Source organism: Sus scrofa, chromosome 6 (genome assembly GCF_000003025.6).
Source record: "Sus scrofa isolate TJ Tabasco breed Duroc chromosome 6, Sscrofa11.1, whole genome shotgun sequence".
In the NCBI taxonomy this organism is placed as follows: Eukaryota; Metazoa; Chordata; class Mammalia; order Artiodactyla; family Suidae; genus Sus; species Sus scrofa.
Genome location: NC_010448.4, coordinates 153,116,585 through 153,143,838, shown reverse-complemented (window position 1 = coordinate 153,143,838; position 27,254 = coordinate 153,116,585). Strand labels below are relative to the sequence as shown.

Sequence of the window (27,254 nt, the reverse complement as noted above, 5' to 3'; positions counted from 1 at the left end):
AGATACTGCTAGTTCAGAGCTGTGTCAGGCATCTGTAGTCAACGTTAAGTGCTGCTTTGTCCAACCTTAAGATGTACAAGTGTTCAAAGGAAAGTTTAGCCCTTTCTAGATGTAAGGTCTCACCCAAATGCTTAGGAATTTAAAACAAATAACAACAGTGACAGAGAATGGGCTTAACACTGTCTTTTCCGTCTAACCCCTTTTGATGTTACTCTTGTTTCAATGGGACCCTGCTTCTGGGTTAATACTCAGCTTCTTTGATGTACGTAGGTGTCTGTGTTCAGATAGCAGTGATAGGAAAGGGGAAAATAGGAAGAACTCATAGAACTGGAGGGCAAATGTAGATAAAGGCCAGTAGTACATCTGTAAAATTGATGTAATAACTTTTGTATTGTTCTAAGGAGGTAAGACATGTGGAAACCCTTTGTCACCTCTGAAGCACCCCTCATACGGGGGAGGTTGGAAGGTAAAACTGAGCAGTTTGTCCAGTTGTCCAACACATATTTATTGAGTGCCTGCTATGTGCCACCCACTAGCAGATACTGAACTATGTCTCTTTTGAAACTTCTGCCTTGTTGCCTTTAGGTTCCCAAAGTTACCCTTGTTCTTATGATACATTCCTTGTTGTTCCAGCCTCTTGGGGAGGGCATAATTGAAATCGGGTCATGGAGGAGTTCCCCTTGTAGCTCAGCAGTAATAAACCTGACTAGTATCCATGGGGATACTGGTTTGATCCCTGGCCTTGCTTAGTGGGTTAAGGATCTGGTGTTGCCGTGAGCTGTGGTGTATGTTATAGATGAGGCTTGGATCTGGCATTTCTGTGGCTGTGGCACAGCCGGCAGCTGTAGCTCGGATTTGATCCCTAGCCTGGGAACTTGCATATGCCGTGGGTGTGGCCCCAAAACAAAACAAAACAAAACAAAAAGAAATCAGGACATGGAGAGTTGCCTGGAGAAGGCATCTGTCTGCATTCCTCTTCTCTTTATGAAGTTCTGCTTCACCAGGTCTCTGGCAAAAAATGGTCACTTCACAGTTTCCAAGTTTTTGTCACCCTAAGTCCACTCATAGGCTGAAGTTAAATGACTCCATTTGGATCCTGATTCTAAATTCCTGGGAGAAGGAATCTGAGTGGCTCAATTAGGGCAGATGTTCACTCCTCGTCCAGTTAAGTGTGTAAGGGGACTGGAGTCGTGCCATTTCTACCCCACAGCTAGGGGTACAGTCCTGAGTGGGGGAGGATGGGAGATAGTCATGGAATATCGTGGTGCATGAAACTGACAAAGTCCTTGACCTCATAGAGCTTACAGTCTAGCAGGAGAGAAAGACATGAGGCAGATACTTGCGGAGTGATATGGATTGTATAATAGCCAGACCTCACCTGAGTAGGAGACCCTGGAAGATCTTCCCAGGGAAGGGAAGATCAAGTTTACCAAAGGGGGCAGGGCAGTGTGGACCCTGGGAAGGAACAGAATAGTGGGTGAAGAAGAGTGTTCCAGACAGAGGTGGTAGAGGAAAGAAAAAGCCCAGTGACAAGAAAAAAAAAAAAAAAATCTGACACCATTGGCTGGGTGGAAGAAAGTGGAAGAAACAAATGTTTCAAAACATGTATAAGCATAGCTTGATTCCCTACCATTCTCTCCGGCTTAGAATAGAAGTTCTTTGTGGGCAGGGACTGGCATTCCCCTTGCCTTTGGAACCAGTTGGCACACAGAGACTTTTTCATGGCAGGACACATTGCATTTTATCAGGTAATTTCTCAGTGTGGTTTTTCTCCCCCAGTTCACAGCTGTTCAACTTCGAAATCTTATATGTCTTGAAGCATATCCTCTTGCCCTTCAGTGGAAAGATGGATTACATCCCTCGCTGAGTGTGCTTCCTCCAGCTCCAGGTTGGCAGAGAGGAATAAAAGGGAAATTATCACTGTTTTTGGAAGGATCAATAATGGCCAATTTTTCCTTTTAGTATAATACTGCTTTTATATCATCCCCTCTTCCCAGTCCCTGAACAGATGTTTTATTGGGCATTGTTGGCTGTGCTTTTGTTTTGAAAAATTTGAAGCATTATTGAAAGAGGAGAGGGAGAGGAAAAAAAATAGCCCGTAATTGATTCTAATATATATTTAATTTGGCAGAACTTGAGAGAGACTTGCTGGGATAAGGCGGGACATTTCTTTGATCTCCCAGACTTCTTATCGTGGAAGGCAACAGGTGTCCCAGCACGGTATGTTAATTACAAGTTGGATTTTATTTGTGTTCATCCATTCTCAGGTATATGTATATATATTGCTTTCTTAACTCACTTTGACTGGACGTACTGTTTGTACATCTGCATGCGATTTTGCATACTTGAAACATCTTGAATCTATCTTCCACCTCCACTGCACATGCCCAAACACCATGGTTCCTCAGAGGCCTGGAATGTGGGTATCCAAGGTGAAGACCATTCATTAAAATTGGACACATTTAAAGGAGACGTACCTAGTTCATCATGAAATGTGACTTTTTTTCCAAAGACACTTTTTACTTGGGGAATAAAAGGAACTTTTTTTTTTTTTTTGGCCTCTAAAATTAAGGCAAGAGATAGGTTTTCCAAGAAAGCTGATTTTTACTTTCACTAGGTTATGAAACTATTTTGCTTTTTATAAAAACATACATGAATCATGCCAGAGTATAGAGGACTGTATGTTAAAGTCAACAATATTTTTCAATACATTATGAGTGATATACATTATGTGCTACACAGTATAGTTTTAAAAAGTACTCACTGCATTGCTTGCAGCTCCTGTAATAAACAGAGTGGGTTTGTGCGTGGACGTGCATATATAGGGACAGGTTGGACAGGAACTGTCACAGCATGTGAATCTGGTGTTATCTTGACCTCAGGTCTCAGGGGATGCCCACAGGTGGGCCAGTGGGGCAGGGTGAGGTCCTCTCATCTTGAAAACAATTTGGAATTGCATCTGGGGAAGAGGCTCATTTCCCAGAGGACAGATAAACCTGCATAGTTTTACATATTTAGATGTATCTGAAAGTCTGCTCTTTCAGAGAGGGTGAAATCCTCGCCATTTTCCTTTTTATTTAAACTCATGAGAACTGAGAATCGGGGAACGGGGGTCCTGCTCTCCCTGTGCTCTTCCTGTCTGTCTCATTTTGTGTTTGGACCTTCCTTGCAGACAGTTGGCGAGAGTGGGATAGCTCATTCAGCAGCCAGGGCTTCCAGAAAAGAGATGGCAGAGGGCGTGTTTTATAAGCGTCGTCATTCATCTTGTTGCTTTTCCTCCCCTCCCACCAGTGGGTAGAGGGGATGCAATCACGTATAAAATTGGCCTCAGCAGACTTGAGGTACTCACCCCTCTCTGGGGAGAGGGCTCTGGAGGAGCGGTCTGAACTGTACCCCAGAAGGTTCAATGTATCACCATTGTATTGTCATCATCAATGCAGAGGCAGCTGTGTGGCTGAAGAACTCATCTGGACGTTCCTCTTTTGGTGTGATATTAGTTATTTAGAGTTATTTCTGGAAGGACCTTTCTCTAGTTTCATTTTCCTGTCTTTGTGCAGTAGTGAAGGAAGTGTTTTGATTATTTTAGCCAAATGGACCTTGTAGTCAAAGCAGCTCTAATACGCATGAGTATCTATAACACTCCATTGGCCTGCAAGCTCTGAGAACCCAAAAGCAGAACTACAGATAAAGGAGGACCTCACTTTTCCTTCTCTTTTTCCTTGGGTGTTAATCAGTCCAGGGCGTTGAGGTCCTCCCTGGTCTTTTCTTCTGGTGGTAGATAGTCTATGCCCCCACTTCCTAGTATCTGATGCCAAGGAGCAGGCTGTTTGAAGCTAGCTCTGGCTCAGAGAAATTTAAATGCAGTGGCATGAGTACAACCTGACTTATCCTCCGTTCTGCCATTTGGTGAATTGGTGATCAGGAATTTGGTGACCTTGGGCATGGCCTACCCTTTTTGAATCTCATTCTTCTTATCTATAAACAGGGATCGTGGTACCTGCCTTGCAAGCTTATTGGGAGAGTCCTATTAAACATTTTTTCCAAACTAGCCTGATTATAGGAATCACCTGGATCATTTGCTCAAATGCTGGACCCCCAGACTTCCAGTTTTAAGCCTACTGAATTAGAATCTCCTTACCTGGAAAGTTGTTGTTTAACAAGTCCCCCAGGTGGTTGTTTGGTCAGTAAGTTGGGACAACATTGCCTAACAGAATATACATGAAAGTAAGATGTGACTGTAAGATGGTCCACACCTGTGAAGGATTGGAAGATTTTTTTTTCTTTCTTTTTTTTTTTTATTGAAGTATAGTTGATTTACAAAGTTGCATTTGTTTCTGTATACAGCAAAGTGGCTCAATTATACATATATATTCTATTTTTTCTTTTTTCCCATTAGAATTTTTTTTAAATTAAAGTATAGTTGATTTACAACATTTTTTCCGTTTCTGCTGTACAGCAAAGTGACCCAATCACACGCAATTCCCTGTGCTGTACAGTAGGACCCAGGATTGGAAGTATTTTAATTAAAAAAAATTTTTTTTATTACTCAGTGAATTATCACATCTGTAGTTGTATAATGATCATCACAATCCAATTTCACAGGATTTCTATCCCACAACCCAAGCACATCCCCCCACCCCCAAAACGGTCTCCTCCAGAGACCTTAAGTTTTTCAATGTCTGTGAGTCTGTGAGTCTGTTCTGCAAAGAAGTTCAGTCTGTCCTTTTTTTTCAGGAAGTATTTTAAAAGGTCAAATGGGAGTTCCTGTTGTGGCTTAGTGGTTAACAAATCCAGCTAGGAACCATGAGGTTGCAGGTTTGATCCCTGGCCTCACTCAGTGGGTTAAGGATCTGGCGTTGCCATGAGCGGTGGTGTAGGCCGGCAGCTTTAGCTCTGAATAGACCCCTAGCCTGGGAACCTCCATATGCCACAGGTGCGGCCCTAAAAAGACAACGAATAAATAAATAAACAAAAAGTCAAATGAATAGGGTGAATTAAATGGACAGCTTCTGGTTGGCCAATCAGAACAAGGTTGGGGGCATCCATCCCACTATGACAAGCTCACATCCTGAGGAAGCAGAATGTTTAATGCTCATCAGCGATTCATTAACTGTCCCGTTACCCCTGCCATTTTTTGAAAATTTTCTAATAACTTTGTCCTTTCTTTTTTTTTTTTTAATTATACTTGATTTACACTGTTCTGTCAATTTCTGCTATGCAGCAAAGTGTCCCAGTCATTCGTGTGTGTGTGTGTGGTGTGTGTGTGTGTGTGTGTATCTGTACATACATTCTTTTTCTTACATTATCCTCCCCATCACAAGTAACTAGATATAGTTACCTGTGCTATTCGGCAGCCCTGCCATCTTTTTTTTATTGGCTGTGGCACTCAATGAGTCATTCTACTTTCCTTAGTAGGAATTTGCCGTCCCCTCCCCTGCCCTTGCCATACTGGCCAGCACCTTCCAGAGGCCTCCCCACCAGCTTCCCTCTCCTCTAGGGCAGAGCCTGTGGACCTTGGGCACCAGGCACCAATTTCCTCTGATAAAGATGGTTGCCCTCTCCCTGGGCAATTACCAGTCTTTCTTTCCTGTTGTTTCCTCAGTCTCTTCATTCTTTCTCTCTTCTCATTTCAACCTGCATCATCATCATCATCATCATCTCTCTTGATTGAATATAATAGGGAAGAGGGAGTAATTGCCCCATGGGGTTATTGTATAGACTGACTGAGGGAGGTGATGGAAAATTTCTCAACACAATGCTGAGAAACTTTTTGCAAGACTTAGCTATTTCATTTCTTTTCTCTATGGATTTTGACAAGGAGTCTTTGCATTACGTTTCTGTCATCATGGAAAGCAGGAAGTCCTTGTAGTCAGACTGACCTGGGTTCAGTGGCTCTGCTGTGTACTCTCTGCAATTCTGGAGTAAATTACCTTTCCCCGCCCCCAACCTCACCCAAGCCCAGGTCCTCATCTGGATGTCCCCAGGGTTACAGGTGCTGTGGATAAAATGTGTAACACATAGTATTTAAACAACTCACAGTTCTTTTAATGACCTCCCCCCACCCTCAGCCCATCTGTCCCATCTTCTAGAATAAGGAAAAGGAAGGTCTGAGTCTGAATGCGCCAATGCCAAAAAAAATCTGGGCAGTGGAACATGAACTTGGCATCCTCTGGGCCAAGGAGCGGTTCAAATTTGGTGTTTATTTGGCTCTTATTGTGATTGTTTTGGGAGGCTTTGGGGAAATGGATGCCAGAAAAGCTAGGAGGTATTTTTTTTCTCCCCCTTTCTATTTTTCATTTTATTATTCTAGTGGAGTCATGGCTGAAAAGTGATCAGATTTCACCTTGTCTTAAGTCTTCAGACTTGTTTTTGGCAGTGACAATGTGTAAGAAGTCTTCTTCCTCCTCCTCTTATCTGGTTTACTCTCCTGATCACCCTCCCCTTTATTTATTGTTCTTATACTCCAAAATATGATAGCTACTCTTGTGAGAAAAAAGAATGTATACATGTATGTGTGACTGGGTCACCTTGCTGTGTAGTAAAAATTGACAGAACACTGTAAACTAGTTATAATGGGGAAAAGAAAAACATTATTAAAAGAAAAAGAAAATCACCCCTTTGGCCTATGATTAATTTGTAATTCAGTTCCATTTTTTTTCATTACATTGATAAAAATAATCATTGCCATTTTCGTTAATATAATAATTATGTAATAACAGCAACAGTCATTTGTTGAGGGCATTCTCTATACCTTTGCTAGCATTTTAATAAATGTGAACCCCATTAGTCCTCCTGACCATCAGTTAAAGCACATGGTGCTATCACTGTTTGCAATTCAAGAACTGAAGTTCAGTGTTTGAGGAATTTGCCACGTCCTATCCTTTAGTGAATAACAGTCCAGAGTTTTGGTAACATGAGAAATGGGAAGTCAGAAATTGGAATAATAAAATTGTGTACAATCAGACAAAATCTTATTCATATTTATAAATCCTTTCCTCTAAAGAGATTTGAAGTGACTGGTACTAGGAGAAGATAAAAACAGTGATAGAAATACTTTAAAAATCACAATGGAGTGAACATATTAATAGAATAACTAAGGGTGAAGCCAAGAGCTTCATAAAAAGTATGGTCTTCATAATTACTAATAAATTTGTTTCTACACTTCCTAGTGGCTAAAAAAAAGGTGAGAAAACAATCGAGATTGACTGCATGAATATATAAGAGGAACTTAACTAACTCAGGAGAGGAACTTCTGTCACTGGGATCTGAGAAAAATTTCTTCTAGATTATTAAGGGTTGGGAGTATTCTGTAAATTATCTAAAGGTATGTCCTTTCAAATCAGTTGGAACCTTCCTACTCTGTGGTGGGAATATAAACTGGTACAGCCACTATGGAGAATAGTATGGAGCTTCCTTAAAAAACTGAAAAATAGAGTTGCATATGATCCTGCAATCCCACTCCTGGGCATTTATCCAGAGAAAACCATAATTTGAAAAGATACTTGTACCACAGGCTTCACAGAGCACTATTTACAATAGCCAAGACACGGAAGCAATCTAAATGCCTATTGACAGAGGAATAGATAAAGATGTGGTACATATATATAAAATGGAATTTTACTAATCCATAAATAAGAATGAAATAATGCTATTTGCAGCAACATGCATGGATCTAGAGATTATCATGCTAAGTTAAGTAAACCAGAGAAGGACAAATATCATGTGACATCATTTATATATGGAATCTAAAAAAATGATAAACAGAACTTATTTACAAAACAGGAATAGACTCACAGACATAGAAAACAAACTTATGGTTACCAAAGGGGAAGGAGGGAGGGAGAGATAAATTAGGAGTTTGGGATTAACAAATACATACTACTATATGAAATAGATAACCAACAAGGACCTACTGTATAGCACATGGAACTATACTCAATATTTTGTAATAATCTATAAGGGAAATAATCTGAAAAAATATATATCACTTTGCTGAACACCTGAAACTAACACACCATTGTAAATTAGCTCTGCTTCAATTAATTTTTTTATTTATATATATATTTTTTCTACTGTACAGCCTGGTGACCCAGTTACACATGCATGTATACATTCTTTTTTCTCACATTACGTGTTTCATCATAAGTGACTAGACACAGTTCCCAGTGCTACACAGCAGGATCCCATTGCTAATGCATCCCAAAGGCAACATTCTGCATCTATTTACCCCAAGCTCCCAGTCCCTCCCACTCCCTCCCCCTTGGCAACCACAAGTCTATCCTCCAAGTCCATGATTTTCTTTTCTGTGGAAAGGTTCCTTTGTGCCATATATTAGATTCCATATATAAGTGATATCATATGGTATTTGTCTTTCTCTGACTTACTTCACTCAGGATGAGAGTCTCTGGTTCCATCCATGTTGCTGCAAATGGCATGGTTTTGTTTTCTTTTATTCCTGAATAGTATTCCATTGTGTGTATATACCACATCTTCCTAATGCAATCATCTATCTGTGGACATTTGGGTTGATTCCATGTCTTGGCTGTTGTGATTAAACCTGCCATGAACATGTGGATGCATGTGTCTTTTTTAAGGAAAGTTTTGTCCAGATATATGCCCAAGAGTGGGATTGCTGGGTCATATGGTAGTTCTATGTATAGTTTTCTAAGATACCTCCATTCTGATCTCCATAGTGGTTGTACCAGCCTACATTCCCACCAACAGTGCAGGACGGTTCTGTTTTCCCCATACCCCCTCCAGCATTTGTTACTTGTGGACTTATTAATGATGGCCATTCTGACTGGTGTGAAGTGGTATCTCATGGTAGTTTTGATTTGCATTTCTTTAATAATCAGTGATGTAAAGCATTGTTTCAAATGCTTGTTGGCCATCTGTATATCTTCCTTGGAGAAATATCTCTTCAGGTCCTTTGCCCATTTTTCAATTGTGTTGTTGGCTTTTTCGCTGTTGAGTTATGTAAGTTGTTTGTATGTTCTAGAGATTAAGTTCTTGTCATTTGCATCACTTGAAACTATTTTCTCCCATTCTGTAAGTTGTCTTTTTTTCTTTCTAGTTTCCTTTGTTGTGCAAAAGCTTGTTGGTTTGATTAGGTCCCATTGGTTTATTTTTGCTTTTATTTCTGTTGCTTTGGCACACTGACCTGAGAAAGCATTTGTAAGGTTGATGTCAGAGAATATTTTGCCTATGTTCTCTTCCAGGAATTTGATGGTGTCTTGTCTTATATTTAAATATTTCAGCCATTTTGAGTTTATTTTCGTGCATGGTGTGAAGGTATGTTCTAGTTTCATTCATTTGCATGCAGCTGTCCAGGTTTCTCAGCAATTTTTGCTGAATAGATGTCTTTTCCCCATGTTATGTTCTTGCCTCCTTTGTCAAAGATTAATTGACCATAGGTGTCTGGGTTTATTTCTGAGTTCTCTATTCTGTTCCATTGGTCTGTATGTCTGTTTTGGTACCAGTACCACACGTCTTGATGACTGTGGCTTTGTAATATTGCTTGAGGTCTGGGAGAGCGATGCCTCCTGCTTGGTTTTTGTTCTTCAGGATTGCTTCGGCAATTCTGAGTCTTTTTTGGTTGCATATAAATTTTTGGATTGTTTGTTCTAGTTCTGTGAAAAATGTCATGGGTAATTTGATAGGGATTGCATTGAATGTGTAGATTGCTTTGGGTAGTATGGCCATTTTTGCAATATTAATTTTTCCCACCCAGGAGCATGGAATATCTTTCTAGTTCTTTACATCTTCTTTAATTTCCTTGATTAATGCTTTATAGTTCTTGGCATATAGGTCCTTTGCCTCCTTGGTCAGGTGTATTCCCAGGTATTTGATTTTTTGGGGTGCAATTTTAAAAGGTATTGTGTTTTTGTATTCCTTTTCTAAAGTTTAATTGTTAGTATATGGAAATGCTACTGATTTCTGAATGTTAATCTATCCTGCTACTTTGCTGAATTTGTTGATCAGTTCAAGTAGTTTTTGGGTTGAGTCCTTAGGGTTTTCTATATCTAGTATCATGTCATCTGCCTACAGTGACAGTTTTATCTCTTCTCTTCCTATTTGGATGCCTTTTATTTCCTTTGTTTGTCTGATTGCTGTGGCTAGGACCTCCAGTACTGTGTTGAATAGCAGTGCCCTCTTAGTGCAACAGGCCGTGCATCAGTCTCATAATCAATTAAATTTTTAAAAATTCAGTTATAATTTCAAATAGGCTTTTAAAGAGTTTGAGATCTACAGAATAGTTGTAAACATAGTATGAGAGCTCCCATATACTTGACACCCAGTTTCCCCTGTTATTAACATTTATGTTAGTATGATACATTGATCAACAATTAACAAACCAATGTTGATATCATTAACTGAGTTCCATATTAATTGCTATTTTTTTTTAGTTTTTAACCTGACTTTCTTTTTCTGTTCCAAGGGCCCATCCAGGTTACCATATGCATTTAGTCATATCTCCTTAGTCTCTTCTTGGCCGTGACTGTGGCTCAACTTTCTTTCTTGTTGACCTTGACAATTTGACAGAGTATTGGGCATGTATAGTATAGCATGCCCCTCTAATGGAGTTTGATGTTTTTCTCATGGTGAGACATGGGTAGTATGTTTTGGGAACGAAGTCTGTAGATGTGTTTTCTGTTGAGTACCGTTCTCATCAATCATACCACAGGTACATCCTATCAGTAAGACGTCATTGTTGATGTTGACCCTGATCATCTGCCTGAGATGTTGTCAGTTTTATCCACTGTAAAGTTATGCCTTTCCTCTTTCTGTCTTGTGTGTTTTAGAAGGAAATCACCGTGCACAGCCCACATTAAGGAGTAGGGAGTTATACTTAAGGGTAGAGTTATCTTCGTACATGTTTGAATTATTTTTCATGGACGATTTGTCTATTCTCAATTCACTTATTTTCATTGCTTCGGACTAACAGAAATTGATGACCAGGTTCCTAATGCACAAGAGACAGTTTGTTAAGTTTTCTCTAGAAGTTATATGTTAGAATTGCTGAGATTTTTTTTTTTTCTATAGCATATGGGAAAACAGGGCTGAGTTTCTAGAATTTATTTTTCCTTATATTTTTTATACGATATATTGCTTTCCCTTCTCTCCTCCACTTCAGTGTACAATTCTGTGTAAGTCGTTGGCAAATATACTATTTTCTACTTTAGGAGATGAATTTAAGTTCTTTGGAACTGTAATCCCTTTTAAAATAACAGTTATTGTCTGGATTTGCATGGTTCTCTATGTTCGGGATTTACAAAGACTTTTATTGTGCTGTCATTCTTCTTATGGTTATTTGCTAATCTGTCAGGCAAAGTATATGGTTAGGTTATAGATCCAGATCTGTAGTCATTTCCCAAATGTAATCTTTAGTATCTCAAAAATACTATCATTATTTTACTCTTACTCTACTGTGTTTCATTTTTTAAATTGTAAATCTACTTTGTAAATTTTATTTTTACTTAATATATCATTGAAGTAATATTTCAGTAAATATCTGAAAACATGTTTTTGATACCTGTATAATATTCTGTCATGTCAGTATAATATGTCTGTGTCAGTTTTGTCATGTTTTTAGGCTTGAATGATCACTTATTTTAACATGCATTTTTATTATTAAATGCAATTAACTTTTTTCTTATTTATCAACAACTTGTTTTATAAGTTTATGTCAATGTTAATAACCGTATCTATTAGTATTACATGACAATTAGCTATTTATGTCAATTACTAATATTTATATTGGATTTCAGTGTTTTCTTCGATATTGGTGAGAACCTTTTTTTTTTGCCTTTTTTACAGCCGCATCCACTGCAAATGGAAGTTCCCAGGCTCGGGGTTGAGCTGCAGTTGCTAGCCTACACAACAGCCACAGCAACATGGCATCTGAGCTGTGTCTGTGACCTACACCACAGCTCTCAGCAATGTTGGATCCTTAACCCACTGAGGGAGGCCAGGGATTGAACCCAAGTCCTCATGGATACTAGTCTGGTTCATTACTGCTGAGCCACGATGGGAACTCCAAAAACAGCTTTATTCAGAGAGAATATACATACTGTACAAGTCACTCATTTAAAGTATATAGTTCAGTGCTTTTCATAGATTGCATTTTATGAATTGTAGTAAAATATTTATAACAAAATTCACCATTTTATCCATTTTTAAGTGAACAATTCAGTGGCATTAACTACATTCACGGTATTGTGCAACCATCACCACAGTCTTGTTCTAAAACATATTTGTTACCCCAAACACAGACTCTATAAGCATTAAGCAACAACTCCCCGTTCCTCCCTTCCCCCAGCTCCTGCTGACCTCTAATCTACCTTCTGTCTTCATGAATTTGCCTATTCTAGATACCTTTATAGTCAGAAGCTTATGTCTGGCTTATTTCACTTAAGATAATGTTTTCAGGATTTATCCATGTTGTAACATGTGTCAAAATCCCCTTCCTTTTCCTGGCTGAGTGACATTCCATCGTGGGCGTATACTATATTTTGCTTTTCCATTTATCTGTTAGTGGACTCAGGATGGACAATTGGGTTGTTTCTCTCTCCGGCTACTGTGAGTAATGCTTTACACATGAATATTGATCTATGAAGTATCTCTTTGAGTCTCTGCTTTCACTTCTTGTGGGTATATGTCTAGGAGTGGAATTGCTGAGTCACATGGTAACACTATGGTTTGCTTTCTGAGGACCCCCTGCACTTTTCCATAGTGGCTGTACCCTCTAACATTCCTACCAGCAATATGAGAGATTCCAGTGTCTCTATATCCTCACCAACACCTATTTTTCCTTTTTTTTTTTAATTATAGCCATCTAGCTATAAAGTGGATTCTCATTGTGGTTTATGAGTTGATGTTTTAATGTTTAAAATCTATTTAATGAAAGTAAAATTGACTGAATCTAGGTCATTCTATAGGTAGCATTTTATGAACAAAACTTGGTTGAAACTTAATAAGGATTCTAAGTCTGGAAAAAAGTCAGTTTTTTCTGATTTGACTGATGCAAAAACCTTTTGATTTTCATTGTTTTATGGTTGTGTTGAAGGATGATTTCTCAGAGCAATGGTATGAAACAGTTCTTCTAGGTTCTAGGAAGAGTGATTCAGTCATCCTCTCACATTATCTTATTTTCTTTAATAGTGCTGAGAAATGGCCTGTAAATATTAGATTTACTTTACCCTTTTTTGGGAAAGAAGAGTGCTCTCTCTCATTCTCTGCAGAAGAAACATAATCCTTATCTCTTCACTGATTGATAACAGAAATAATAGAAAATTCAAAATTACAGTGCTGTGAACACCTAAGTGTTTGTTCTCTTCTGTAAATACATCCAGATATATGGAGTCTTGGGTTACTATGACAGTCCCATGAAGTCGTCAAGGACACTGGCCGTTTTGACATGTTTGCTTCACTATCTTCAGCCCTGACTTCCATTCTCAAAATGATCTCATGGTCCAAAATGGCTGCTGGAGTCTCTGTTTTTCAGCCCACATCCCATGTAGCAGGGAGAAGGAAAGTGAGAGCTGCATAAAAAGGATGTACTCACCTGAGTCAGCCTTCTTTAAAGAACCTTCTTTGAAGAGCTACATAATACTGATGCTTGCATATCATTGATTCTTGCCCGGACCCAGGTAGAGTTGAGCCTGAATAAAATAGGCTTTTAGTTAGATGTGTTGATACTTGAATAAAATTGGGTTTCTCTTACAGCTAAAGAAAAAAGGGAGAGTTAATATTGAGCAGGAAAAAATATAATCACAAAATTGTAATTTCTCAGTAAATTACATTGACTTGTATCCCAGATACTAATTTATGATCCTTCTGTGATAGTGACAGAGAGGACCGTGAGCATACCATGCTCATAGGGGAGGTTATAGGGGAGGTGGCATATAGTTTGTAGCAGTCAGAGGTTTCAATTTCCTTCCTTCCTAACTTTATTCTCTCATTCACTTTATTTTTCACATACCTATTAATAGATCATCTACGGGGCTCCCCTCTAGTCTAGCAGTAGGTAGCTACACATTTATCTAAACTATTCAGATTCATGTTAAGGGCTGAAGCAAATACTCCATAGCTCAAAGTTTTGCTCTGCTGTTTATCAGCTCGATGAACTTGGGCAAGTCCTTTAATCCTTCTTGATCCCAGTTTCCTTTTATGGTTGAGGGAGGATGAAAAGGACATGGGTTTGTTTTATGGAGAAAATGAAGCACAAGTTTGTAGTACAGAATAGTGCATGGGAAATGCTACTTCCATTTCTCTTTCCCTGCAGTCTTTATTTTTTTAGTCTTAGTTATAAATGTAACGGTGAAGCTAAATTCACTTGCACGTGGGGTGTGGATGGCAGTCCATTTAGAAACGAGATAATATGTTTGACACCCTCTCTCCCCCATTTGGGATTTTTTGGGGTGGTTGTTTTTTGTCTTGCCTTTTGGTGGATGTGATCAGGGTTCCATGAGTCACAGAATATAAGTTTCACCCGAGGTCTCAGAGCTATTGTGGGCATGAAGAAATGAGCAGGTGCCAAGAGATCACTGGTTGTCAGTATTCAGAGGCTAAAAGAGGGGGGCAGGAGAGAACGGAGTATGTCAGGCTGTCAGGGCGGGAGGGGAAAAACGAGCTGTTCAGGTTCGTGGCTTCTCATCCACACCTATCAGAAGTACCAGAGTGACAGACTAGGAATCTGCTGCTGCCCTGCATGAACACTGATGCTTACTATGGGGTCAGTGACCATCCCTCTTTATCTGCCACAATGAGGCAAACTCTGGGGAAGATTGAGCTGTCTTCTTTCACTTTTCATTGGTAAAGCAGATATGGATGGAAAAGGTTAAGAATTCCCACCTTGGAGTTCCCGTCGTGGCACAGTGTTTAATGAATCCGACTAGGAACCATGAGGTTGTGGGTTCGATCCCTGCCTTTGCTCAGTGGGTTAACGATCCGGCATTGCCGTGAGCTGTGGTGTAGGACGCAGATGTGGCTCGGATCCCGCATTGCTGTGGCTCTGGCTTGGGCTGGCAGCTACAGCTCAGATTAGACCCCTAGCCCGGGAACCTCCATATGCCGCGGGAGCAGCCCAAGAAATGGCAAAAAGACAAAAAAAAAAAAAAAAAAGAAAAAGAATTCCCACCTTTGTCCTTTGGGACAAAGGAGGTAAAAGTGTGTGACCTTGGATCGATATGATATGCACCCTTCATTAAGTGGTTCTGAATTTGCTAGTTTCCATAATTTTATAAAAAAAAGAAAATCCTGTTTTTTAGTGAGAACTTGCTGTGTATCAGGCACTGTTCTAGGTCATTAAATATATTGTTTATATGTATATATAAACAATTTAACAATGTTTTGTTAGTTTTAGGTATATAACACAGTGATTCAGTCATAATATTCTTTTCCCTTACGGGTTATTAGAAAATACTGAATATAGTTCCTTGTGCTATACAGTTATACAGTTGGTCCTTGTTGGTTATCTATTTTATATATTGGAGTGCATATAGGCTAATCCCAAACTCCTAATTTATCCCTTCCCCTTCCTTTTCCCCTTTGGTAACCGTAAGTTTGTTTTCTGTCTGTGGGTCTCTTTCTGTTTTGTAAATAAGTCCATTTGTAGAATATTTTAGATTCCACATGTAAGTAGTATCATGTGATAAATGTCTTTCTTTGTCTGGCTTATTCACTTAGTATAATAATTTCTAGGCCCATTTATGTTGCTACAAATGGCATTATTTCATTATATTTTAGGCTGTGTAATAATCCATCATGTGCATATGTATATATATAAATATTTGTCTTTTTAGGGCCACATTTGTGGCATACATATTTTATAAAATATATGTGCACACACACACACATATATACACATAGACACACACGCCACATCTTCTTTATCCATTCATCTGTCTTTTTCAGCTCTTTGGTATAGATCTAGATGTGAGTTCCATACCCTTGAAAGTCATACAGCCAGTAGGACTGTAATTTTTCAACTGAGTAGCTGTATAGCATTTCCTTTGCTTACCAGTTTTCTCTGAGACCTTGAATTTCTTTTAGAATCTAGTCTTGTTTGCTCTTTAATATGGTAAAAGTGGAGCAATCTCAGGCTGGGAGTCCTCATTTACAAATAGTATGACAGTATATTCTTTGCTGAAATAACATTTTTGACTGCACCCATGGCATGTTCCCAGGCCAGGGATTGAACCTGTGTCACAGCAGTAAACAGAGCCAAAGCAGTGACAACACCAGATCCTTAAACCTCAGAACTATCAGGGAACTCCTGCTGAAAATGTTTTGAAACTGTAAAAATGCTCAAGAATAGAGATCACGTTTTCCAGGTGCTATTACAGAATCCCGGAAGGTTCTTGCTGTGAGGGTGAAACTGCTAAGTGAAGTAGGGGTTAGGTTTTAAGGGGACCATATCCAAGTCATATATTGTTTAGAGTTCTTTTCTCTGACCCCGGAAGGCCTTCCTTGGGAGGGACAGGACATTTTGGTCTTGGTGGCCTCTTAAATCAGTTTGCTATCCTGGATGGCTGCCACTGTAGGTGAACTCTTGTGAACTTTTGGATATGCTGTACTTGTGTGATTCTAGGTAGCCTCTGAGTTTCAGTCTGATTAACGGTGTCAATATTCAGTCTTGGATACTGTAAGAACTCTGTGGCCTTGATGGTGAGGCCTTAGGACACATAGCATAAAATACACCTGGTGGCATGGTTTGAAACTTGGAAGAAATATCTGGTCCAGCCAGGTAACCCTGGGCCCTTGGTGCTCAGTTTGTCTGCAGAGTGTGGTGGCTGGATTAGGTGATCCATTTAGCCCCTCCCTGGACTGAACCTCTGAGTCCAAAAGTAATGGTGTCGACCAAAGTCTCCCTTTGACTTCTTTCTTAAAGCTCAGGTTATTGGAAGAAGTATTATAAAAGCCTGACATTAAATTCAACCCTTTGGGATATAATTTAGTGTCAGAATGCTGTATCCTTGTCTTCTTTTTTCACCTCTTCTAGTTAGTTTATTATTTTTTAAATACACCTTCTTTTTTTCTTGTTTTCTTCATTTTTCTTCCTTGCTCTAAATTATAGTCAAGGGCCTTTGAAGAGAATTCTTAAATGTTATTAAGAAATTGCAGTCAGGGAGCCCTTTGTTCCCAAGTCATTTAGAAGATTGCTTTTCCTTTTGTTAAATATGAAACATTGTCAACCTGCATTGTTAAAATGTGCCAAAAACTGCATTCACCACTAAAAAGTGTCAGCTCTCATTATTGCCCAGATATTATTCTTTTCAAAAGCTGAGCACTCTCCCCGGGCTTTCTAAACAATCTTCAGCTCATTCATCTTTCTGGTTTCGTTACGTTTTTGAACCTCTCTCAGTCCTACCTAGAGTGGCAGCCTGTCTTTTAAAAATTAATGGGTTCCAAATGCCAGTCAAACCTATTTCCGCCCTCAACCTCCTGCTCCCCTCTCCGGCCCTGCCTGTTAGGAGTCTTATACTCTGTATAAATATTGAGCTGCAGATAGTTTCTAAAGAGGTGTTTGGACTTTTAATTAACACTGACAGCCTGTCTGCCTGGGATTTTGCTCTGCTGTCTCCATGGAAAAGTCAGGCAGGTCATATGGAGAGGAGCGGGGCTCCGCAGTGGATATGTTCCTGGCGGCTGGCCCTAGAGACACTGAACTCCGAGCCAACCATGAAGTCATTTTGAATTTAAGGAGTCTTGCTAATCCAAGGCAATGTGTCTTAATTTGACAAAGTAAAGACTGCCCGATAAGCAACCCTAACTACAAGTTCTGTGAAACTGGGGGTGTTTGTAAGTTTAGATTGTGCTAGAGAAACGTGGTGATGTGGAAGAATGGGCTCGTTTTCTTCTGTTTACTCCCTTTCCCATCCCATCCCCCCCCTCCCCCCCCCCGACTTTGGCCCAGTTCAGCCCTGCAGTCTGGCCTCTGCAGTGGCTTGATATGAAATTTGAGAAACATATGTAGTTTTCTATTTCAGGAAAATGATCTCAGGGATTGAATGTGTTTTTTTGTCGGCTGTTAAGCTCTGATCTTGCCCAGTGTGGTTTTTTGATGATGGGAAAGAGGCTTCGAAGTGCTTTTTATCAGAATTCCTTGTAATAAACCTTAGGGCTTTTTTTTTTTTTTTTCGTTAGGCCCCCACCCCCTCCCTGGCCCTCAGCACAATGTCATCTATTCTGTCAGAAGTGGGAAGAAGTGCACGTTGTTCATGTTACAATCAGTTCATTGCTGCGGGCAGGCACATACACAAAAATGGCCGCTGTGTCCACCCTTCACAAAAGCTGTTTTAAATGTAGTTCAGTGGAGGGCCAGGGGTCTGCATACTGTTGCCCATAAAGGAAAAGGGAACCATGGAGGAGAAGTCGGCCTTTGTTTTGCCTTGGAAGGGCCAGTATTCTTCTTTGTTCTTGAGGTGAGAGCCAACAATGGGCCCAGTGCCCTGTAAAACCAAACTTCATTGATCCAGGCATGCAGAGGATGTGTGGACCAGCATGGCTGGGCCTGATGAGAGCAGAGCCGAGAGAGGGGTGAGGTGAAGTGCTGGCCGGGAGATGGGGAGGTGGGAGGCCGACTCGATTATTTTCATTTGGGTCTGACCTGCCCCGTGTCCGAGGAGGAGGCATGGCTCCAGCCCATCAAGGAGCATCTCTGTCATGGTAGAGAAGGGTTCCCTGCTTATTCACCAGATGCAGGCCTCTTGAGGACAGTTGCATGTCCACGTTCATCTTTGCTTCCAGGGGGTACTTGCTGAATGAATAAGAGAATGATGTGCTCCAGCGGAGATCTCTACAGAATACGCTGAAAGCATAGACAAAGGACCGACCTACCCATCCCAAGAGTTGGGCAAAAAGGGGGAGAAAGCACAGAAAGGTGTACCCAGAGGAAAGGGAGCTGGCATTCCTGGGCAGCATGCCCGTTATCCGATTTGATCCTTGTATCATTTTAACAGATGAGGAAACCAAGACAGGGGACACGTTCATCATCACACAGCCATGAAGGAGCAGAGGCTGGATCTGAAACTAGGTCTGCATGGCTCCTAAGCGATGTCATTTGGTGTGGCTCAATCTTCCAGCAAGGGAGGAAGGATGGAAATCCTGGTTCCTCTCACACTGCATTTGTCTCCACCACTTGTTTGGTTTGCAGTGAAAAGCCCCCCTCCCTCTGGCCCTGAGATCTGGGCTTTGTCGAAATGGTTTGGGAAAATTTAAGAGACTTTTGGGCAGTGGTGGAGATGGGCTTCCCCTGAAGGAAATGCATTGAAATTGAAGCTTTGGGGACCTCGGATTGCATGGGCCCCATGAGTGCAGGTAGCTGTTGGGAGTCGTAGAATGTTCTGGGTGGGGAGGGGTTGCAGTCAGGAAGGACTTCTGTGTAGGCATTTCTCATCTCAGGAAAAGGGAATCTAAATGCCCTAGGTTCCACTTATTTTAGTTTTTTTTTTTCCTCATTGTAAACCTTCATTATGGTACCTGATTTTATATTCATAATTTTGTATTCCTTTCTTTGAGTTCCCCATGTAAAAGCTTCAGGCCCTTTAAGATGGGGATTTGTCCCAGGAAGTGACATGAGAGCACCTTGCACGGAGGAGGGAACTCAAAGTAGCCGTTGAGTTTGGGCTCTGGGGTGGCACGCCAGCCCTGGGACTTAATCGTGTGACCAGGAGCAAGTCTCTTACATCTTTTGCACGTTGTTTCCCTCATTGTACTCTATGGGCTTGCTGTGGGGATTGAAAGAGTTCACATGGATAGAGCTTATAGGCCAGCGTGCTGAGGACTCGGGAGATGTCAGCTGCCCTCGCGGCTCTTGCTGTTATTTGTTACTGGTACCTGAGACCCACATAGATGGTGCCAAATACCAGTGCCTGCCATTAAAACATTGACCTTCTGAGGGGGATAGTGCAAGGACAACTTTAGACTTACATTAAAAAGCCCACAGACGGTCCCGTTATGCATCCATCTCCTTAGCGTCTTTGGCCATCCTTCAAACGGCTTCAAATAGACTTTGTTAATTGGAAAACTGGTGCTATTTTCACAGAACTGAGAAGTGAGCTGTCTTTATTTCCTGCCAGTGTTCATCATACACCAACATTCCAGCCCCGTCAGCCGTCTCACACATCCTGGGGCCCTTTCATGTCTTCTTGCTTTTGCACATACCGTTCCCTCTCCAGAACGGCATCTGCCTGCTTTTATCCTGGCTGAGCTGTTACTCATCCTTCAGGACCCGTCTTAAATGTCCTGTTGTTTGTGGAGCCCTTCAGACTCCCCCAGGGCAGTTAGGCCCTCCCTTTTCATTGTTCCTCTAGGTTTTTTTTGTTTTGTTTTGTTTTTTGTTTTTTCCCTTTGAAACTACTTTTCTGGTTGTACTGTAATTATTTCTGGGCACATGTTTTTCTTCTACTAGCTTAGGAACCCTTTGGATGAAGAAACCACAGTTTACCTTTGCAGCGTGCAGATGCATATTAGGTGCAGAGAAATTCGGGGGGGGGTGTTGATTGGAAAGGGTTTTTCTTTTTATATCATCATAGTGTGTCATTTTTACAAATGAGGAAGCCGAGGCTCAGAGAGGTCAAGGTACAAGTTCAAGATCACACAGCCACTAAGGAGCAGAGGCTGGATCTGAACCTCGGTCTGCATGGCTCCAAAGTGATGCCCCTTGCTGTGGCCCAACTTTCTAGCAGGGGAGAAAGGATGGAAACGCTGGTTCCTCTCAAAGTGCACTTGTCTCCACCACTTGTATGGTCTGCAGTGAAAGGGCCACCTCCTTCTGGCCCTGGGATCTGGCCTTTGTTGAAATGGTTTGGAGACTATGTGATGCATGTTAGATACAAAGAAATTTGGGAGAGATTGATTGGAAAGAATTTTCTATTTTAAAAGCCACAGTCGTTTGCTCTCTAAGAGCTGTATGGTATGATTACACAGAATCATGTTTTTCTGTTGGTTTTTCATCCAATTTAAGAAATGTTCTTAATAATGTCTGACTGATCTTCAATTTGGAATGACTTCGTAGAGTTTTCCCTTTGTGTCCCTGCTTTCGGCCCTCTGATTTAAGCATATGACACTTTGTACACAACTAGTTAAGTTGTGTCTTTCTTTCTTGCTCTAGATTTTAACTTCATGAGCACAGGATGTTGCACGTTTGGCCTACGGCTCTATCCCAAGACCTAACACTAGGGTTGACACAGTAATAATTCTAGAAGAACAATTACCTCTTCTGGTAGAAAAGGTATAATATGACATTAGTGGTATTTTACAGTAATAACAGAGTATTTAACATGTACCGGCGCTGTTGTGAGCACCTCATTTATACGAGCCCCTTCAGTCCTCCCAGTATCCCTGTGTTATGTGTTATCCCTATAATTACCATGCGTATTTTACAGGAAAGAAAACTGAGGCTCAGAGAGGCCAAGGATCTTGACTGAGATTACATAGTTGATGAGGGACAGAGCTGGGACTTGAATCCAGGCCACTTGGCCCTAGAATCCAGGCTTGTAACCACAAGGGTGTACCGCCCTGATTACTACTAATTAGCTCAGCATTGTTTGTTAACTGATTATTAAGGGAATCTCACAGAAACCTGCTTTTCTAAAGAGTTCATTTGTTCATGATTATTTATCTTAAAACTAGTGGTTCTCAAAGTGTGATCCTCAGACCAGCAGCATGAACATGGCTTGGAAATATATTAGGAATGCAGATTCTCTGGTTGCCTTCCACCTATTGCATTAGAAACTCGGGGAGCAGGACCCACTAATCTGTGTTTCAACAGATCTTCCAGGAGCTTCCTGATGAGAACCACAGCCCAAGAGTAAATAATTTTCTGTGGAATATTACTCTCTTTTTTTGGTTTTCTTTCTCTTTCCCCTTTTCTTTCCCTTTCTTTTCCTCCCCTCTCCTCTCTTTTTTCTTGGAGGTAGAAAATAAGAACATTTAAAATTTTCCCAGGTTTATTGAGATCTGATTGACCTGTGACATTGTGTAAGTATAAGGTGCGAATTGTGTTGAACTGATACCCTTATGTCCCTTAACAACGTTCAGGTATATGGTGCAGTGTTCTTAGCTATAATCACCATGCTGTATGTTAGATTCCCCAGAATTTATTCATCTATTTGTCTTATAACTGGATGTTTATAACCTCTAACCAATATCTCCCATTTCCCCTGACTCCAGCCCCTGGCAACCATCATTCTTTCCTCTATTTCTGTGAATTCCACTTTTCCAGATTCCACCTATGAGTGATATCATACAGTGTTTGTCTTTTCTGTCTGACTTATTTAGCACAGTTCCCTCAAGGTCCATCTCTGTTGAAAATGGCAGGATTTCCTTCTTTCTCTTGGCTGAATAATATTCCATTGCCGATGTACAGCACATCATTCTTCTATCCACTGACACGTAGGTTATTTACGTATCTTGGCTATTGTGAAGAATGCAGCAATAAGCATGGGCAATCAGATGTCTCTTCAAGATCCTGTTTTCATTTCCTTTGGATCTATATGCAGAAGTAGGATTGCTGGATCATATGGTAGTATTACTATTAACTTTGTGAGAGACCTCCAGGCTGTTCTTCACAGTGGCTGCACCAATTCACTTTCACAATAGTGCACAAGGGCGCCCTTTTTCCACATGCTTAAAACACTTGTTATCTTGTTTTTTGATGATACTTTTGGCTTTTCCTAAAATGAGTCATGCTTTTTGAGTATTACAGTGTATGCCTGGTTTTAGTGACATTTATGTGGGAGGCTAATCACTGGCCTCATTGAATATTTTTCTAAGTTCCTGAGAGAGTTCAAGATTTGTGAAGTGTTTGTAGCTTCATGATTTTTTTTTTTTTCAGTGCTGATGGATTTCAGGGTCTGGGACCTTAGAGAATGCAACACCCCCTCCATCCAGCCCTGCTCTCTCAGCCCCTAACTAGAGGGTAAAGAAGTTGGAAGGATAACAGGAAAGAGTAGGTCACAGAACCAGTGATTGGAGGAACTAGAGTTTTAAGCCATCACACTTTCCAGAAGTAGCCCCAGCCCCATTGACTCTTGGTTTATACACAGTAGGGAAAAACAAAAACAAACGAACAAAAAACACTGGACTTCAAATTGAGCTTGGACCCCCTTCAGCCTCTTTACATATGTGATTTTAGGGAAGTAACCTTGCTGAACATCTATTTCTTCATCTGCAAAATGGGGATAATATTACCTCCTTCATGATGATAATGATGATTTATTGAGGCAAATGATGATATTTAAGCCATACTAGTTGTATCTTTGTTGAGGGAAGCAGTAAGAGCTAGAGCTGTTCACTGGCATCTTCTGTGTCCTAAGAAATGGGTCGTAGGTTTTGCAAAGCAGCAAGGACTCCATAGTACCCCAAAGTGGCAGGTATTCCCGGGAGTGGAATTCTGGGAGGTCCAATTCCAGAGAAAACCAGGCACCAGGTTAGATACTTTATGTCTTAAATGTCCTTGTTTTCAAAAAAGTATCTAAAAGCCATTCAACAATATCAGGATTTAGACTTCAGTGTGTGTGTGTGTGTTTGTGTGTGTGGCCATTGGTGCAAGTCAGGACCTAAGGACTATAAAAATATTGATGCAACTGTCAGAGGTACATGGTATTTGACCTTCTATTAATAAAGACAAATTATTGCATTTCTGTGATATTTGAGTCTGCAAGAACTTCCCTTGATTCTGCTGGTACTTCTGCTCCCCAGCTCCTGGGGCTGCTGGGGTGAGGGACACGGGGTTGTGTTTCTGATTTATGAGGTGGAATAGTAGTCTGATTTACTCAACAGAAAGTCAGCGAAGGTTCAGATAACAACGGAGTGCAACTTCCTGAATGATAACCACAGCAACAACTCAAGCGTTTGGTGGCAGGACAGCAAGTTTGGCCAGAAGTCATCCACAAAATAAACTATGAGCCGGGTGGAATGACTAGTAGGTGAGCACAAATAAATAGAGGGCAAAGCAAATACTGAGCCCATGAAACTGGAAGCAGAAGGACTTCGAGGGAGGTTTTCTTGTGGACATTTGCAGGATGTCGGGAGTGGAGTGTTCATTGTGGCTGTTTGCTGACACCATCCCACTTCCTGTGTTGTTCCTTTTCACTCAAATTTCAATGGCAGGGCATGCCACCAGAGCAGGGTAGGGCAGTGTACCCTGCGTTACTTAAGAGACATCTCAGCTTACACAGGGCGGCATTTTTATTTTTCACCCTCGCCTGTGCTGCATTTGAAGAGAGTACTTTGGAATCAGCTCATCTAAGCCTCCAACTTCAAAGGGGGCTCATTCTTGTTTGACAACAGTCAAACATTTTTGCCAGTTCTTTGACCTTTAGAATAACATGCACTCAGGTCTGCCCTGTCAACTGTCTATAAAAATCCAAGCAGATCAACGACTTGATCTTTTCAAGAGCACATCTAAAGGACGGAGACCCTTCTAATTTTGTTCCTCTAGGACTTGTTTTGGGAAAACCCAGCTGCTGCTCCTAGTCTTAATGAGATGTGACTTTAGAAGGGTTGAGTCTGTGGGCCTCGACTTACATTGTGGTCCTGTACCCTTTTATTACAAATTACACATGATGTTTTTAGCCACTCACATCAGCATTTTTCCCCAGCTGCAGTCAATTTTATCTCATTCTTGTTGATCATGATCATTTGTGAAAGTATAAAAAGGAAAAACAACAACAACAACAACCAGTGTTTCCAAAGGCCATTTGCCATGGGGAAATAGAATATGTTGACCTTTCTGCTTGTGTCCATTTGGGGGCTTTGGCCATGAGGGTCAGGTCACATGTGGCTTCGGGAACTATTCCTTGGTGTGTTTCAGGCAGTCCAAATATCTTGAAATTTTGCAGAATGCGAAAGAAAAGCCAGAGGCTGGTGAGATTCAGCTAGAACCCAGTTGACTACTGAGGACAATAAAAATCTGATGCAACTTGTTTATGTCTTTGCAAAGTAGTAATAATAATAATATTACTTTACGTGTATATAGTTCCTATCTTCTTACAGAATTCAAAACAGTGTCCCTTTTTGTATGCCCTCTGTTTCAAAAATATATCTGAGATGTTGTATGTAAAATGATGCTGCCTGTAAAATGCAGGCACATCATCACGGAGAATAAGTGAATGTGGTGGTGGGAATCATATTTTATCAGAAGTACCTAAAATCAGGAATGAGGAAGCCTGTCAAGCTTCTAATAGTTATGAGGCAGTTTTGTATCTCAGTTTCAGTATCTATATTGTGAGGCTAATAATAGTACATTTCCCATTGATGGTATGAATACATGTAAAGCATTTACATCGTAATGCTTGTACATGGTACATTCTCAGTAAGTATTGTTGTTCATGTTGGTTCTAGAATAGGGCAAATATGAATATAAAAGTCCACTCTGTCCCTTATTGGTTTATACAGCCTTGGACAGTACTGGTAATGATCAATTTGGTTGCAGTTTATTGAATATAACTTCTACTGCCAAACATTATATGGTACTTGATATACATTACTTAACTCTTAATCCTTACATTAACTTTCCAAGGTTTATATGATTATACCCATTTTATAGATGAGTAAGGTAAGGCTTAGAAATGTTAAGAAACTTTCCCAAAGTAACATAGCTAGATTAGTAGCAAAGCTGACTCTCTAAGTTCTTGCTCTTTGTTAGCTACGTAGTTACCTTCTCCAAGACATAATTTTATCATTTGTAATAGGAATAACAATAGTTCTTTGTCAGGATTAGATATTGTACTTGGTACTTATAGACACTCCTGACACAGTGATAGTATCGTGATGCACAGTGATGGTATCATCATCTCCAATTAGCACTTTCCATGCAATAGAATTTTCCTTTTTTGTGTTCCTCATGTTATATATGTACCTGTAGGGATTGAAAGATAGTCCTTAAGGATGGGTTCTTGCATTCCTGAGAACTTTAGAAACACTTGTATGATTTGGTGCCATATTGGTGCCTGGGCATCTATACTTTGCATCCATTCTAGAAGTAGATAGAATGGATATGGAATCTGAGTTCTATGTAAAGAAAATCACAAATGTTCAAAATTATGGATTTGAACATGAAATGTCTTGGCCTCAACATTTTGCTTTTCTGTTTACACTGAAAGTTGTTAAGAAAACTGGCTAAGCTGAAGCCATGCATTTGGAACCAAATAAGTTTGAATGGGTGGGGTGGAGTCAGTATTATATATGTGTGTGTGTGTGTGTGTGTGTGTGTACATACATACATGTATACACACATACAAAAATGTATATACATATATACATACATGAGTATATATGTGTGTGTGTGTGTATATTTGGCACTCAGAAATGACAAGAATCCTTTAGACTGGTGTGTGGAGATGTGGTATATTCTGTGATGTTTTAGCTTATGTTTCCTGCCTCGGTAAGTGAAAACACTTTGTAACACTGGACTGAGGATTACTACCCCATTTCTCCTCTCCTCTTCTGGAGTCAGACCCTCCTCATCAAGGATCCACACCCACTTCCTTCGTGCATTCAATTACCCATTCACTCCTTCACCCCCTAGAATATAGCTTCACCCTTATTACCCTCCTTGGAGGACACTAGTAATTTCTTCTTGTGTGTTATGTCATAAATACCCCTCCCAGACATAGCTTCTCACCTGAATATCACTCCCATGCCCTCCAGAGATACAGAGTCTTAAGAAATTGTTCCCTTATCACATACTCTAAAGTTTGTAAACTTTAAAGATTGATGAGTAGGAACAAAATAGATTTTAGGGACTTTGTTTTTCTCTAAACATTTACTTTATGTACTTTTTGTATTTTTGAAAGTTTGTATCAAAGGTGATTTTCATCTGTGTTCTTGTATGTAATTTTGAAAGTTTTTTTTTTTCCTTTATGAAATACGGAGATCGGGAGGTTGGCGTTCTACTTTTAATTTGTCTTTATAAGATATGAGGAATTCCTAAATAGAGCTATCCCTTGAAAGACTTTTGACATAAATGGTACCAAACCTTATAGGTATTTCTTCATTATTGTTTTATTTTATGAGTGTTGGAACCAAACAGTGACGTAAAGATGAGAATTCTAATCTCATTTTTAATAATATTTTGCTTTATGTAATTTAACTTTTTATGTGGAGTCATAGTCTCAAAAAAGATACAGTGTTCTTTGTCAGATAAATTGGCTCATGTTCTCTTTCTTGATACTTGATGTAACTATCCATATGCCAATTTTCATTATTTTTCATTTCCTAATAATTGATTTGGTACCTAATATTAA

At 40.1% G+C, this 27,254-nt stretch overlaps 1 protein-coding gene across 24 annotated transcripts in view; it reads left to right on the top strand.

Annotated features, from left to right (window-relative positions):
- FGGY (FGGY carbohydrate kinase domain containing) overlaps positions 1-27,254 on the top strand; it is a 458,257-nt gene that overhangs the window by 69,341 nt on the left and 361,662 nt on the right. For all 24 annotated transcript variants that reach the window (XR_002345479.1, XM_021097811.1, XM_021097810.1 and 21 more), the window contains one exon: positions 2,132-2,220. Coding sequence is in view for 23 of the 24 variants with exons in the window: in XM_021097811.1 (XP_020953470.1) it covers positions 2,132-2,220 (89 nt within the window). In the remaining variant the exon portion in view is untranslated. The remainder of the gene's footprint in view (positions 1-2,131; positions 2,221-27,254) is intronic.